At 45.1% G+C, this 17,818-nt stretch overlaps 1 protein-coding gene across 1 annotated transcript in view; it reads left to right on the forward strand.

Moving 5' to 3' along the window:
- The window catches only part of CDK15 (cyclin dependent kinase 15), a 456,073-nt gene that overhangs the window by 297,925 nt on the left and 140,330 nt on the right, over positions 1–17,818 (forward strand). The window contains exon 12 of the mRNA XM_086958557.1: positions 4,398–4,537. Within this exon, the coding sequence (XP_086814683.1) occupies positions 4,398–4,537 (140 nt within the window). The remainder of the gene's footprint in view (positions 1–4,397; positions 4,538–17,818) is intronic.

Raw genomic sequence — 17,818 nt, forward strand, 5'->3', positions numbered from 1 at the left:
ATCCCTCCAATCATTTCACTGGCCCTCTCCCAGCATCCCACTTAAGGAATTCATTCCACTGCTAGTGCCCCTATTGACTAAGATTATAAATACCTATGTCCTGCAAGGAACCATCCCAGACATCCTCAAAGCCGGTCAGGTTTCCCCCATCCTAAAGAAAGTAACAGCAGACCCTTCAGACTTGAACAACTATCGCCCAATATCAAACATCTCAACCCTGGCCAAACTACTCGAAAAATGTGTGCACAGATCAGGATGACCATTGATAAAGGCGGGGCGGCAATCCTAATTCTGCTTGACTTATCTGCAGCCTTCGACACGGTCGATCATACCACCTTGATCGACCGTGTCTCAGCAATGGGCATTAGACACAGGGCCAAAGACCTTCTCGCCTCCTTCCTGACCAACCGCACACAATCGGTAAAGTTGGGTCCATTTGCTTCTCCCATTTTTTCCCTCCCATGTGGAGTGCCACAGGGTTCCTCGCTAAGACCGACCTTATTCAACATCTATGTTTCGGACTTAGCGAGGGTGATTAAGTCATATGGCATTAATCTTACAACCTACCCCGATGACACCCAGTTGGTCCTATCAGTCTATCACGATGGAGAAACAGTTGCAGCCAATTTCCGAGAGGGAATGCTGGCCATCAGCTCCTAGATGTCATCCAATTCTCTAAAACTGAACTCTAGAAAAACGGAGATCATGACATTCGGCAAATTAGAACCCAGCTGGTCCCCACAGTGAGGGCCAAGCGATATGGGACCCCCACCTCAACCCGTAACAAAAGTCAGAAACCTAGGGGTCGTCTTTGACGACAAATTGCTCTTCAACCATCATTTCAATACAGTAGTATCCTCATCCTTCTTCACATTGAGGAAAATTAAGAAACTCCTTCCCTACCTCCCTACCTCAGCGGGAAAACCTTAATCACCACCCTTATCTTCTCTAGTATCGATTACTGCAATGCCCTCCTTCTCAACGCACAAGAAAAGGTTCTAAACAAGCTTCAGTTAATACAGAACGCTTCAGCAAGAATCCTCTTGGGTATCCCCAAATTCAGCTCCATCTCCCCTTTCATCCGCCAGCTCCACTGGTTGCCCATCAAAAGACGGACTAAGTTCAAGGCATTGTGTATCACTTACAAAGCCATTAACAACACTGGCCCGCAGTTCCTCAAATATGCCTTCCGTCCACTTGTTTAATCTAGGACTCTTCGCTCAGCCTCAGCACACCTTTTTAACGTCCCGCGCACAAAAAAAGCTACCTGGGGCGACAGGTGCTTTGTTATCTGCACAGCAAGGCTTTGGAATGCCCTCCCCCTCAACATTAAAACCAGTCCCACCCTCCTGAACTTAAAGGAAGCAACTGAAAACTTGGTTGTTTACTTGCTAACTGCACTCCATCTGTCTATTTTCAATCTTTAGTGCCTAGACACCCCTGGGTAATTGCGCACTATACAAATTGCCAAAACATAAACATAAACATAAACACATGCAGCTTAGCAAGCAGATAGACCATTTCAACCTTCTTTATCAATTCCAAACAGGCTTTCGTGCCTGTCACAGTACCGAATCAGCCATGACCCACATAATAGATGACGCATTACAAATACTGGCTCAAAACAAAGCCTGTTTGCTAATCTTACTGGACTTATCCTCAGCCTTCGATACAGTCAAACACGACTACCTACTGGATCTCTTGAAGCAAAGAATGAGACTATCTGGTCCGGTGTTAAACTGGTTCACCTCCTTCCTTCAAAATATATCACAAAGATTCAAGATTAACCAATCCTTATCGAACCCCACCCCAGTCACCTTGGGAGTAACCCAGGGATCTTCCCTCTCCCCAACACTCTTCAATTTATTCATGGAACCACTCACTGAACTTCTCAACTCTGCAAATATCAATTACCACATGTACGCCGACGACACACAGCTCTACATTAAGGTCCACTCTCTCGAAGACATCAAGTCCCTTAACTCTACTCTCCAAAAGACACAAACCTGGCTAGCTAGGAACCACTTTAAACTGAACACACTAAAGACAGAATTCCTCTTAATCGCTCCCCCCAACCAAACAACCATCATCCACGACTGGATGAAACACCTAACTGCACTTGATGGTCAACCTCTCATCATCGATTCTGCCAAATCCATAGGTATAACACTTGACAATAAACTAAATATGCAGAAGCATATCAGCGCTGCAACTAAAGGAGCACATTTTCAGATAAATACCCTGAGAAAACTAAAACCCTTCATACTTGCAAATGACTTTAAACAGGCAGTCCAAACTCTAGCAATTCCCAGAATTGATTATGGAAGTGTCGCTCTCTGCGGCCTTCCTAAATCAACGACCGCTCAGCTAAGAGCTGCAGTCAATACAGCTGCTAGACTAGTCACTGGCAAAAAAAGAAACTGCGACATTTCATCTGACCAACAGGCCCTCAATTGATTACCTTTTGAGGCCAAAATCCACCTACAAATCGCCTGTATGACTCATAAGACATTGCATCAAAAAAACCTGAGGTACCTAGCTGAGAAACTAGTAATATCGGGTGGTAACAGATCTACCAGGAGTTCGGATAATCTTCTATTTAAACCACAACGTTTCTCCAAGAAGAAAACATATAATCGTACCTTCTCAGGAATGGCTCCCCGGATCTGGAACGCTTTACCCCCAGAAACAAGACTAATTCCGTCTGCAGCCTTTTTTAAAAAAGAAGTGAAATTGATACTCATATCTAAATTCACTTGAACTGTTACTTGTACATTCCTGTAGATATATGCTAATGTTTAATAATTATCAGTACTGTACTCTCATAATTCTGTGTTTTGTCATCCTATATTTGCCCTGTAAAGCTCTGATACCCGCAAGGTTCTTGTTTGCGCTATACAAAACCGTCAAAATAAAATAAAAAATAAATAAAATCCACAATTAACTATTGTAGCAATCGCAGTATGGCACACTTTACTATTAAACATATTCATCTAAAGCGCAGCATGCCGCCATTGCTTCAAAAATAAATACACATTTTTTTGGCCTACAATTTATAGGCTTTTGTTGCAATTGGCGTTGTAATATTTAGCGATGCCAATAGCTTAAACTTAATTAATGCAAGACCTATTGCATTGCAAATGCTTGTTTCCTGTTGTTGCCGTCATCCCCTACGACTCTCTCGATTGCTTATTGCAGCAATCCCTCTCCGACAAGTCTCTTGTTGCCCCGGTCCTGTTGCTTGTTTGTTCTGTTGTTCTGGAAAAGCTCACGCACACAAAGCACTAGCCCTCTTCTCCAGCCTTGCACTCCTCTAGTCTTTGTAACATGATACAGTAGGCTCGCCTGGTGTCTGGGGAACTTACACCTTGGGCACCCCTTCCAGTCTAGCACGACCACAACCAGTGAAATAGGCCCAAGTCAAGCTTCGTGTTCACCTGTGACAAAAAAGCGGTACCAAGGTTCCAGATATGGCTGCAGTTGGAGTACCCAGGGCAAAGGTGCATGTTCATTTTCCATGCAGGTATGTTGTCCTGTTTTCAGTGTTTATTTTTTGTTGTTGATTTCAGTGGTCTTTCCTTTTGAAATCAGTTCTTATCTGAAGTTGAATAGACCAAAGGGTGATACACATTTGTGGCAGAGAACATGCCACAGTGGTGTATACTCCGCTCAGCCCCATGGATCCTTCATTTCTCAGCCAGCAAATAAAGCATGTATCTTTGCTTATGCTCTGTCAAGCTTGGCCAGTGAAATTGGTGTCACAGCCACATGCAGTGCTGAATTTAGAAACTAAAGAGTGCCGGTACCCAAAGTACTGCGAGGAAAAGCCCGTGGTAAGAGCTATTAAATGTCAGTGCACCAATAACCAAAGCTGCATAGTCCAGAATCCACCTCTGGCCTCTTAAATCCCCTGCCAGGCACTCCCTACCAGTTTATCTCACTATTACACTTTCCCGCTTTCACCTTTTGTGAATGTTTTCCATTTTCCTCTTCATGCTTCTTCCCTGTTAGTGTGGTTTTTCCTTTGTTATTCTTGGGGAATGTCTGATGAAGAAAGACGAGAGCCGGTCACCAAAAGTGAGTAACGGGGGCTCCCACTATCAACCACCAGTGAAAATTGAGCACTGGCCTCCAGACAACACATTAGGAGATGTCATTATTTTTACTAATTGTCTAAGTACTTGTTATCGTATTTCAGAACTCCATTGTGTGGTGTGGTGCTTTGAAGATTTTCTGCTTACAAACAATGATTTCCTGCAGAAGTTGATAGCTTAATGAAGAAGTACTTTCTGTTGTCCTACATTGCTTTACAAGAATGGATATACTGCATCAGAAAGTGCAGAGGACTATTGTCAAGAGGAGCATATGACACACTTCATGTAAATTTGTCTTTCCAGGTTGGGGAGAGTGACGGGAACTGAAGAGCTTGCATCCAGAATGCTGAAATGCTTCCCTCGAGACCGCGTCTCTGCTGAGCAGGCGAAGGAGCTTGCTTTCTTCCAGACCTTGCCACGTCAGCTATACCTGCTCCCTGACGGTGCGTTACCTACTTTTTTGCTATTTTAACTGATCTCCAGTTTAGGCAGGTAGGCTTGGTGGCCAACCTGAGGATTTCTCCAAAAGCTAATCTTTCTAAAAGGCGAGTTTATGGTAGAATCGGTCAAGTCAGCTAGCACCTGGCATGCGGCTCACTCTGTCATATCTCTACTGACTAGTCTGAGGCTTCAATTGCTAGAGGTGTGTCTGACTTTGCCGCCACCCTAATATTTCGCCAAGACTAATCAGAGCAAAGACACCTTGGTAATCAATCTTGTGCTTGAAAGATTTCCTAACATAACATAAAAGCTTCTCTGCCACTGTGTTTATGATGAAAAGTATGATAAATAAATATTGCTGGTGAAGAAATAGAGGAATACCAAAAAGTGTTGAGTTGAGTTCTTGAATTAATCTCAGTGACTTCTGATTACTTGTGGCTACAGAAAAGAGGCCACAAGCAATTTCTGACCTCGGTTAAACAGTACTAAGCAACATGACAGAATGACCCAAAGGAAAGATAGGTGTGAGTGCCTATGAACACAAGAGCCTGGTTTGAAGTTGCGTAATAGCTGAAAATGCTCCAGCTTCTGGTTCAAGAAGCTGCTAATGAAATCCCTTCCACATGAGAATTGTATAGCGGAGTTCCACTGTCTGATTCACCTCCAGAAATCAGAGGGTTTTCTGATGTCACCTTGAGTCTAGAGCAGCACTCAAGGTCTTTTACAGCCAGCCATGTAGGGTGGACGCATTGGGTGGAGAGCAACATGGGGATGGCGAGGGACCAAATTGATCTGGAAGATGTTGGCAAGGGGGCTCCTGGCCCTCCCGACAGGCAAGTACAAAATGACACATTTTGGGTGCGCTGTCTCAGGCGAGACCTAAAAAGGGGAATACCTATGATTGATAAGTTAAATGATTTTATTGTTTCTTACTCTAGGCCTAAGACTCTTCGCTTAGATTTGGGCTGTGTTTTGAGTGTTGTAGGAGAATAAAGCTTTGTACATCATCTGAGTAAAGCACATTCAGGTGAAGATAATTGCTTTTCCCTTCTCTTTGTGAAACTCCCTCACACCATTGCCTTTAGACCCAGTCAACACTGTGGCAAACCACCTCTAGCACACCATTCTATATATGAGACTTAGCCAGCTAATACACAGCTCAACAATTGATCATGGAGATACATTAAACATGTTCTTTGCAAATTGGTTAGCTTTAGGAGACAAGTTCATTCAAGGTCAGGTTACTGCGTAATACAAAATGAAATCATAAATGGTCCACACTCACATTAAACAAAAAAGTGGCCAATACAGCTTAAGTACGGCCTGCTCCATCTCGTTTCAACATATCCAGCCTGAGCAATGCATATAGCTCCTTTTGCCAAGATTGGCAACATCAACAAATGTGGAATAATAACAATTCTTTCCCACTTAAATCACTGGGTTTAAGATTGCAAATTGGGTTTTTGGTGTCTATTGAATCCTTTTTGTTATTCCGAAAATCATTGACGAATCAAAAATGTAGTTTACTGACTCATTGCGAGCCGTAATTAGTAAGGGAGTCCCCTCCTAATTAGGAATTGAGTATCAATGGTTTGCAAACGCAATTGAGGTCACAAACCATTTATAAGTTACTAAGGTCCTCATTAGGATGGCGGGCGGATTGCCCCCACCAGCCTGGCGGTAGCCCTCCGCCAGCCTGGCGGGGGCAATCCGCCCACCATCCACTCCGGAATGACCCCCCGCCATATTAAGATGGCTGGGGGTCCGCGGCGGACGGAAATATCGTCCGCCGCTTTTCCGCCCTGGTCGCCTTGCGACCGAGGCGAAAAAGTTTAATATGGTGGCGGTGTCTTACAGACACCGCCAGCCATATTAGCATGGACATTTTCCAATGCCTTTCCGTGGTGGCAATGCCGCCACAAAAAGGCATGCGGAGACATCCTGCGGGGGCCCGTTGCAGGCCCCCAGGGACTCCATTCTTGGTTGGTAGCCAGTGTAGGAGAGGCACAAATGAAGACTGCCTAATTAATATTCATTAACAGCGTTGTTGTACTTATGGCCCTAAACCTCAGTAGGAAGCCACCTGGGCCGCTCTTAGGTTCTGCAGTGGGAGCATGAGCACTCAATCTTAAGAAGCCAGGAGGCTTTATTGCAGTTAGGATCAATGCAGCACAAAACAGCAAAACATATATATTGGGGATTTCTTAAGAATGGTGGATACCCAGGTCCATGAAGAAAACTGGTTCTTTGGAGTGAAGACTGATCACAATTCTACCATCTTTCTGCACACCAGCTAGTGGGTGTATCTATCAGTGGTGCAGCAGGTCTTTGGCACTAGTGCCCACGGCTTTGAGGGGCCCTCTGTTCTTCAAGTATGGATGTTTTTCAAATTGCTGTGGCAATGAAGGCCCATTTTCAATTCTTGCATTAGGGCCTAAGGCCCCACTGACACCAGCTGAGCCTGTCATCTGTTTCGAGCAACGGAGAAATCTTGTTCTTAAAGACAGTAAGAAACATACCACGCCACTCATGGGAAAGTGGGAAATATGAAATACTCCAAACTTGGGAGAGGGGGCAAAGCACATAAAACTAACAACTTTGTTGTGTGAAAAGGCAGCTTTACTGAAACATGTGCATATCACAGACTTCACCTGGCAAACCGCCTTAAAAAACTAAACCTAACTACGCATCAAATTGAGGTAACCAATGTCCCCACCCCCACTCCTACACACCCCTCTCATGCCCACCCCACAGCTATCTCATTTAACTGTAGTGCATATCAACATTTCTATTTTATATTTCTCCTACAGGCTATGACTGCCTGTATGAACCCCTAAGCAACCAAACGTCCTAAATTGAACGTTGAACTACATTCCTACCCTTCCTTTCTACATGTTTCCCCAACTGGCAATACCAACCAAACTTCTGACAAGTCCTGCAAAACTTTCCAGGCCAGATGCGCACCTGTTCCAAGTGACAGCGTACACAATTTGACCCCTGCGCACCTGTCTTATCAATGGAGCCCCAGTAGGATTTCTTTTTTACTTAACCCCAGGAAACCTCTAGCTAAAGGGATGGACGGGGGGAAAAAGACCTGTGTCACTCCCTGTCACCAACCACCAGGTCACCTGAACTTTAAATGGTGGTAGGGAGAACAAATGTACCCCCTTTTATAAGTTGGGCTATATTGGGCAACGTAGTCCAAGACAAAATGGCAGTTCCTGGACTGCGCCACCCTCCAATTCTGCCGGGGGGGGGGGCAGACCTCCCTGCCGTCGGCTACCTCCCCCCAAATCCGCCTTAAGAGAGAGGGACACAGCTCATAAAACTGACCACTTTATTATGTGAAAAGGGCTGCTTTATTGAAACAGGTGCACATTACAAACGTTACCTCAAAAACAGCCTTACAAAACGAAACCTAACTATATATCAAATTGAGGTAACCAATGTCCCCACCCCTGTGGTCCCACCCCACATCCCCACCCCACAGCTATCTCATTTAACTGTAGTGCATTTCAGCATTTCCAACTTAATTTTTCCCTTACAGCCTATGACTGCCTGTATGAACCTCTAAGCAACAAAACATCCTAAATTGAACCTTGAAGTAAGTGCCTACAGTCCCTTTGCCCATGTTTCCCCAACTGGCAACGCCAACCAAATTTCTGACAAGTCCTGAAAACCTTTCCAGGCCTCCACCACCCAGAAAAAGTGAGCCTGCCAACTTTTTCTGCCCCCCTTACCCCTACGATCCTTATTTTCCATGCACCTTATCCCCTGATGTCCTAGACAACACTTTCCTCAATTCCAACAAATAAAAGTCCATCACTATGTGTGACAAGTGAACTCCATCACATCAGAATAACTCACTGACCTCAATTTTAATATCAGAAGGGCAAATGCTGCCAAATCCCACTTCCCTCCAAAACCGAGACATTTCCCTACTTACCTTCCTGAGTGCCCTGTCGCACTCAGCGGGCTTGCTTGCTCCCCTCCAAGTCCTTCTTGGGAGAAACTCTGTCCACAAGATAAAACATCCAGCCCAATTCGCCTTAATTTGTAACAAGTCCTTTTTCATGGCCCTCGTCAGAACCACACCTTTCTCCCTCACCAGATCAATTCCCCCTAAATGGATAATCAACAAATCTTGGCACCTACCTTCCTTCATCATACCGTTCAGGCACTGAAGCAACTCTCTCCAACACATGACCCCTTTCCAAGTAATGGGGAACAAAGCTTTATTAAAACCTACATTGTACCCTAAATTTGATACTGTATCCCATAATATACTTGCCACCCGTTTACAACAGCTAGGGGTAGGTGGCACAGTACTGGCCTGGACCAAATCTTTTCTGTCCAGCCGATCTCAGAGGGTCTCGATGCACCTTTTTGAATCTGAGGATAAACCCCTCCTGTGCGGAGTGCCCCAGGGCTCGGCCCTGAGCCCTCTATTGTTCAATGCCTATGTGGCCCCTCTTGCCAAGGTAGTGGAGTCTTGGGGTGTCAGGGTGGTCTCATATGCTGATGATACTCAGCTTATATTTTCCTTTAGAGACCACTCTGACTCCCTTTTTGCCAATTTTAGAAACTGCCTTGGCAACATATGCACTTGGATGTCTGTCAATCATCTTGCCCTTAACACTGACAAAACGGAGGTTCTCTTTTTCAGTAAGAAATCCCCTCCTCCTGCTTTTCTCTGGTGGCCTACCGTTCTGAATCCTCCTCCTTCCCCTGTACAAGCAGCCCGCAACCTGGGCTTTACCTTTGACAACTCTTTGTCTGGAAAGGTCCAAGTCAACAAAGTTGTAGGGGCCTGTTTTTCCAAATTGCGCATGATTAGGAAAATTTTTCCATATCTCCCTCAATCATCTCGCAAAACTGTTGTTCAGGCACTTATTACCACTCACCTAGACTATGCCAACAGTCTATATGCAGGTGCCCCCCTATACCTTATTGACCGTCTACAGATTGTCCAGAACGCGGCTGCTCGGCTTATTGGTAATATCCCTGCTCGTACTTCGGTCAGGGCCTACCGGGCTGAGCTTCACTGGCTCCCTATAGCCCGTCGCATTGATTTTAAAATACTGACTCTGACCCACCGAGCTATCCATGGAATTGGCCCGCTCTACCTGAGAAAACGTCTCAAGATCTCTTCTTCAGTTAGACACCTGAGATCTAACAGTCTGCGTCTCCTGATGGTGCCAAGATTTAGGCTTTCTCGAACTGGCGGCAGATCTTTCACCGTCACTGCTGCCAAGCTCTGGAATAGCCTTCCTCTTGACCTCAGGTTTACTGATTCCGAGCCAGCTTTTCGACGCAAACTTAAGACCTGGCTGTTTACTAATCATTAGGTCTCCAGTATTCTCAGGTTCTTAGTATTTCCTTTTCCATTAGTGGGATTTGTTCTTGGTTACTTTCTTTGGGGACTCTCATGTAATCCTAGCGCCGGGACACCTCCGCTGGAGGTAGCCGTGCGCTCTACAAGTCTCTAAAATAAATAAATAAATAAATAAATAAATAAACCCCTCTGGTGTGCTTGTAAATCTGCCTATTGGATGGAGGACTGGCCCATGACTCAAAGGGCTATGTCATCTGCTGCCGGACCTGCCACTGAACCTGGAAAGAAACAAAACAGCTGTAAGGATTTCAAAATGTTTGACCCGCTGCACTTCCCTCATCACCCACTACCTGCACATAGCTCCTGTAACAGTCAGATGACCATTGCCCCAAATGCATGATATCTTCATGCACCCACCCTTGATAAACTGCTTCCATTGCCAGGCCAATGAGGAAGGAGTGCGTTCCATAATCAGCAGGGGGCAAGCCCAATCGCTCAAGTGCTTTAGGCAGCATGGATAACAGCTGAGACACCGTAGCCTTTTTCCCGGGCCTGTGTCTAAAGATCATGCCAGAGTCAACTCCACAACAATTAGCCCATCGCTCGCCCCACCACTCCGGACATTACCTGATCGCCTCTACTGCGTGCAGTACTACACTCCTCCACTGTGCTCTTTGATCCATTTTTGTTTCTCCTAAGCCAAATCTCCCAACTATCTCCTCACTAGAAAATGTCCTCCCACAATACTGCCTCCTAACTCCAGAAACTCTGATACTCAAAAGCGCCGAAAAACATCCACAACATTATGATGGAACACCTGTGGCATCTGCCGCATAACATTGCAAAGCAAATTCTAAGTGATCGGCCTCCTGGTCTGCCCCACACTGACACTCCCCCCATTCTCGTGCCCAGCCTTCCAGCATCCTGTGCCCCAATTCACCCTAATATGGGGCATAGTCCCACATCAATTTCCCCATAAATGTGACTCCTGACAATTTTCCTGTAACAATAATCCATGACAAGCCCTTCTCTATTAAATTCAACATAAACGGAATAGCATCCTTGTCTCGCAATCAACCCTCCTCCCTGCTCTGTGCCCCTGATGCTAAGATCTACAACCAAGCCTGACCGTACGTTCTTCGAGCCAACTCGCAAGGGGCCCGACCACCAGTTGTACCATCCTGCGCTGCCTGCCAATCACAACTTCTCTGGCTTGGGCGTCCGGTCTCTGTCGATGTCCTTGGCCAACCCACAGAATCTCCGCCACTGTGAACAAGACAAAGCATCCACCATGTCATTGTTCACACCTGGCACATGATGCACCCTGAAAGAAATGTCATAACGCAAGCAACTCAACACCAAAACTCACAGCAATTTCAGAACCAATGCGGCACTGACTGACTGTCTTTTCACCACCTGTACCACAGACATGTTGTTAACTCTGAAGAGCACCCTCCTGTGTACCAACTCTTCTCCCCCCAAAGTCACCACTAGAGCGATCAATTCCAAGAAGGCAATGCCCCTGCCCCCTTTGCCCACTGTTCTGGCCATGGCTCTGTGCACCATCTTCCCTTCCACTATAGACCAAATCCCAGATCACCTTCAGCATCAGAGATATCTGTACCAGCTCAATTCACCCTGCAGTGCTAATGGAATGCCATTGAAGGACTGCAGGAAAGAACTCACACATTTGTAGATGCTCCTTAACCCCAGCTGAGAGCCTGAGATGGTGCTGAGGTTGTGAGAAACCAGAGAGCGCTTGCCCCAGCCTTCTGCAAAACGTCCTGCCCACCCTCAGCACACTATATGCAAAGTTTAGGTGACCCAGCAGCACCTGGACCTCCCTCACTTTCACTTTGTCCCTCACAAACATTCATGTTAACAACACTAGCATTTTGTTTTCCTTTATCTCTTGTAGCAACCCCACTTCCATCCAGTCAGAAAAGCAATAGCTCATTTAATCTCCCAGACAGCCCCCATTGCCTTGAGAACCCTAGGGGTGATTAGTTCGCACTTTACAAATACCGGATACATATATATATATATACATACAATTTCACTGCCCAAAATTGACAGCACTGTATGCGGACCCACTGTTTTTTCCATTGCCAAAGGTATGCCCAGCTCACCCATGAGTTCCTGGAACCTTACCAGCAGAGCCTGGGATTCCGCTGAGCCCGCTGTCCCCACTAAAAAGAAATCATCAAAGTAGTCGGTTATCAGCTGATGGCCCATATGCCATGTGAACAACCACTGCAAAAAAGAGTTGAAGCATTCAAACAAGGCACATGATATGGAGCATCCCATCAGTAGAGCCTTATCCAGGTACCAACGTCCTTCAAATTGAATACCCATGGTCTGAAAGTTATCTGGATGTACCAGAAGCAGCTGAAAAGCTGACTTCACTTCACACTTTGCCAGCAATGCCCCCAGGCCCACCGTCACCACCAGTGACATAGCCACAACCACTGAGGATTAAGACAACAAGGTTATGTCTTCTGCAATGAAATAATTCACTGACCCACTTTCTAGCCAGGACAAGTGCTAAATCAAGCGAAATTGACCCCGTTCTTTTTTGGCCAACAACCCAATTGGAGAGATGATCAGCTCTTCCATCGGCCAATCATGGAAGGGGACAGCCATCTGCCTTCCGAAACATCCTTATCCAACTTCTCATTTGCAGCCCATTTGTGCTCTTTTGCTGACCTCAGATTATCAGCCCACAACTGCACAATGGGACCCTTGTAACCCAAAAGAAAACCCCATCTAAACCCATCCCACAGTAACCTCGCTTCCCCCGGGCACCTGCAGACACCCAGCCAGTACTCCAACTTGTCGAGCTTAACCAGAGTATGAGCCTTTTGTGCCAGATCCCTGTGCCACCCTCCCTCCTCGGTTGCCAGAGAACTGCTGCTGCTGATGTGGTCCCGGTCTGCCCGCACTACTGCCACTGAAGGGAGCCCTGTCCCTGATAACCACTGACCGCCCCGAAACAGTTGATGAGGGGATGCCAACCTGCACACTGGGAGCATTCGTGGCAAAACTTGAAGTATTCCTGAGTGCAAATTCTCTTATTATAGTCCCAGCAGGTACCTCCCGATCCAGTCTGGCCTTTGACTGCAAAACCTATCCCTCCCAGGGTGGGGCGACCTTGACAGAGGAGGTACACTATCGGTAAATCGCTTGCTTTAAAAATGGTCTTGTCCAGCTTCAGAGCCCCCCTGGTGTGCTGCCAAAGATCAGAATCCAATTACCCCCACATCGTCTCCAGATCCCAAGCAAGCATGCTTAAAATTCCTCATCGTACTGGCCTTAGCATAACCTCACCCCATGATTTGCGCCTTCCAAATCACGTCCATGAATGTAAACATGGCCATGCAACGTTCTGGATACTTTTCGCATTACACGCTTGTGCAAATTAAGAATTCTGAGGTCCAATTCTCAATCATCAGAGGTACCTTTGGTTGTTTTGCCGGTTCCTATTCCTCCCCCTTTGAACCTCCCAACATACTCCCTTTTTCATATCCTTTCTTTTGTGGCTAGCATTAAATCCGCTCCACAAGGTTTGATGACCCACCTGTATGGGAACCGCTTTATTTTGAGCTCCTTACTCTTCAGCCCTTCCTTCTTCTCTCCCTTATCTTGTGAACCCCACTACTTGTCCCTACACAACGTTCTACTCCTTTTACCTCTACCCCTGTATGCCCCTCTTGGGTGCCTTCCCTTCCCACTTTTCTTCCGTGCCCACTCCCACTTCAGTAAAAAGAACACAAGATGGACAGAATGCCAAATAAATCAATCATCCACTCTAGTCACAGATATGGGTTTAATCCATCATTTCTTTGCTCACCACACCACCCCAGTTTGGACCTAGCCAAATTCTAATCAGTCTTGACCCTGCTCCCCATGGGAACATTCCATCCCGAACTGCCAGGCCAGGTCCTCCCTGGACTGTAAACAACCATTCTGGGACCGTTTCGGCGTATCACCTCTCATCAGCCAGGCTAGCTTGAATCCAGTGGCAACTAATTATTAATTATTAAAAATAAATAACTTCCCACCTTGTACCCATATAAACCCAAATCCCACACCCCCCAAAAATATAATTAAACAATTAAAATTATTTTTTAATTATTTATTAAGTATCAACTAATTATTGCTTAATTAAAAATAAATTACTTCCCACCCTTTACCCCTATAAACCCCACAAACCGCACCTAAAATTAATTGCACAATATCCATATTTAATTGTCAATTAATATTAATTCACAGCTAATTATTAATTAATTAAAAATAAATAACTTCCCACCTTGTACCCATATAAACCCAAAACCCACACCCCAGAAAATATAAATAAACAATTAAGATGAATTATCAATTATTTATTAAGTATCAACTAATTATTACCTAATTAAAAATAAATTCATTCCCATCCTTTTCCCCCTATAAACCTCACAAACCGCACCTAAACTTAATTACACAATTACCATAATTATCAACTAAATAATTGATATAATTAACAGCTAATCATTCATTAAAAATAAATTACTTTCCAACTTATACCCCTATAAACCCCACAACCCACATATAAAATGTACCCCAAAAATAAAAACACAATTAACATAAAACAAATCTCAATTAAATAAATATTAATACATAAAAAATATTCATTAATTTATTATAATTAAATTACTTTCCATCCTATTCCCCTATAAACCCACAACAAGCTACAGAACTAAAAAACGCAAAATATAATTAAAATAAAATTAATAACTACTAAAAATGTAACACACATATTAAAAAACATAAACAATACTTATACCAAAAAAATACATCACATACACTTAAAATAAATACTAAAATACATAACACTATTCAAAAAAATCGATATTTTAAACAACTATAATTTGCAAATGATAATAATGACTTCTATATTCTTTTAATTTATATTTCTTACCTTAAATTCGATATTCTTGACCAAGATATTCTTGCTGTCCATATTTCTGTGTCACAATTTTTTTAACTCGATCTTTGTGTAAGTCGACATTTCCAACTCGATATTTTGACTGAATACCGTATAACAATGTTTAAAGGCATATTTGTCCCTCTTTAATTCATAAACAGCAGCCATCCTAACCTACGACAGGTACACGTATGCTACTTAACCAACAATAGAATTTCTGAGGATTTGGGTTACTGCAGGCATGTAATGAGGTGCCTCACTCATGTCCAACAATGGATGTGTTTCAACTGTCACTACCTTAATGGGTCTAAGACAGAGATTATGTTTGTCAGCCATGGGAATTCCATGGTTTTTTAAGTAGCACCTCTACCTGGCCACCTTTCCCTTCTCCATGACAGTACCTTGCTTGATGTTCAAACTTGGGTTGACATTTGATTCTGAATTGTCATTGGTCATGCAGCTTAACAATATATCAAAGATTGTATTTGTCCACCTTTGTCTTCTCAATGGGATCCTCCAGTTAGTCTTGGTGCACTTCCCCGTCATATCGATGTCTAAAATGACACAGATCAGCTACTGCAGATGTGTTTATGGAGACCTCTTGACCAAAACAATGCAGAAGGTCCAACTGGCATTAAACAACATGAATAACCATCTTACCAACAGAGAACCAATAACATCATCCATCCCAGCAGCGAAGTTTCCTCACTGGTCAATCAACGTGCTGAATTCAAAGTACCATACCTCAGACACAAGATGCTGCATGGTGGTGCTTTTGTTTATCGCCTATGGATGATGCCTGCATAGCACAGGCCTTACCACCTATGCAATCAACTCTTATTCTACCATGCACGATACACATCATTATGAGGGCATCCCTTCAGTCCTGCACCTTAGAAATGGGCCCCTCTCCCATAATAGATTGGAAGAAATAATGAAAAAGTACCATGGGCTTCCTTTCAGTATACGGATATTTTTGTAATCTTTTTATTAGAATAACCAGCTCCATAACATTGCACATCGGTTAGCAGCGGAAGTTCATTGACCATTATGAATAGAGTCAATCATAGAATCACTGTAAATAATTGGACCTACATACAAAGTTCAAGCCTCTGAACAGACATTGATGTAACGGCAAAGGCGCCCCAGTTGCCACAGAAATAAGTCAGGCCATCTGCAATCATCGTCCACAGTTCGCTCCCCCTTATCCCTCCGAATCCTTGTTGTGTCCATCTTGATCCACAGTAGCAGCCCGAGTGGCTCAACACAGGTCGGGTGACACAGAACATCATCATAAACCAAGCAATCAAGAAATACAGATCTGTACACATGCATCGCATTAATCAAAAGCAGACACAGACTGGGAATCCATCAACTCTCCCCTGTACCGCCTCCAAGCCGCCCATATTTTCTCCCATTTCTTGGGGCAGCCTCGGCTTTTATAGATAACTTTTCAGCCCGTTGGCACCAGTCCAGATCCCGCTCCCATTCCTCCACCATTGGCAAAAGATCACTTCCCCATAACCTTGCTATATTTCTCTTGGCTACCATACTCGCCAGAGCCAGCCATATCTTGTCCCATTTCGGCCAGGTGATGTTGCTCGTAACCCCCAAGACATGCCATCTGGCCTCCATCGGGACCTCCGCTTCCACCATGATGCCTGCCAGTCTGGACTAATATGCCCGGACTCTGGCGCAATCCCACAAAATGTGGAAGAAGGTGCCCTCCTCTCCACACCCCCTTATGCAGAACCGTGAATCTACATATCCTATCCTGTACTGTACTGTTCGTGGGGTGTAAGACCTATGCAAGATGCTTAACTGGACTAGTCGAAACCGGGTGCGAATCGCCACTTCCCGGGGACACTGTAAGGCCTCCCCCTAGTCGTCCTCCTCCAGCAACCCCAAATCCGATTCCCACTTTTCTCGCAGAGATCCCAGTGGGTCCGTGATGTTATTGATAAGCTTCCTATACGTGAGGGAGATAGCTTTGTCGATCATGGGGTCTAGCAGTAGTCTGTCTTCCAGCGGGGCATACTCAGGTAAATGCTCCCCCTGGCTCAGGCGTTGTTGCAGGGCATGTCTAAGCTGTTGGTAGTGTGAAAACTCCCCACTCCCCATTTGGAATTCTGCCCGTAAGTCCGTAAATCCCACCGCCCCCCCCCCCGTTTCCAGATATCCCCCAGCACATCAATACCAATTAGGCTCCATTGACGAAGACCCTGTAGTTTCGCAACCTCCGGAAGAAAGTTCCCAGCCCACAAAGGAGTTTATACCGCGAGCTGCCAAATAAGTACCACTGCCGAAGGCTAAACGGTCCACCCTGTAGAGTGGCTCCTCCAGCGGGGCAAACACCCACCCATTGATATTAATCAGCTGTGTCGCCCAGTAGTAAAGACGGACATCCTTTACAGTAGCTTCCTAAGAGCTATTCTCGGGCAACCCCCACTCCATAACAGGGAACGCTGCTCCGATTCAATCGTTTTAAAAACCTGTTCCGGGACCGGAAAGGGCGTATTCTGCAGAACATATATCAGTCGGGGGAGAGCCATCATTTTAAATAAAACAGTGCGCCCCATCAAGGAGAGCGGGAGGGTCTTCCAATGTTCCACGTCCCCGTGTAGCCGCTCCAGTTGTGTCGACATCTTCAGGCGTAGGAACTCCGAGTCCGACTTCGTGACCCAAATACTCAAATATCGGAATACCTCCTTCCACACCAGGCCTCCACAGTCTTCAGGTAACTGTGGCTGCGGCCCCGCTAGTACATGCCCTAGTGATTTGTCCCAGTTGATGCAATACCCGGAGTACTCACCAAACTCGTGCAGAATTCCCATCAACCACTGAATAAAGGCGGCCGGTTGCTGTGCATATAATAAAATGTCATCGGCATAGAGTGATATACGCTCTTCCCAACCCCCTCCCAGGTCTATGCCACATACCATGGGGTCCTCCCGTATCCAGTGTGCCAGCGGTTCCAGCGCTAAG

Source organism: Lissotriton vulgaris, chromosome 2_1 (assembly GCF_964263255.1).
Source record: "Lissotriton vulgaris chromosome 2_1, aLisVul1.2, whole genome shotgun sequence".
Lineage (NCBI taxonomy): Eukaryota > Metazoa > Chordata > Amphibia > Caudata > Salamandridae > Lissotriton > Lissotriton vulgaris.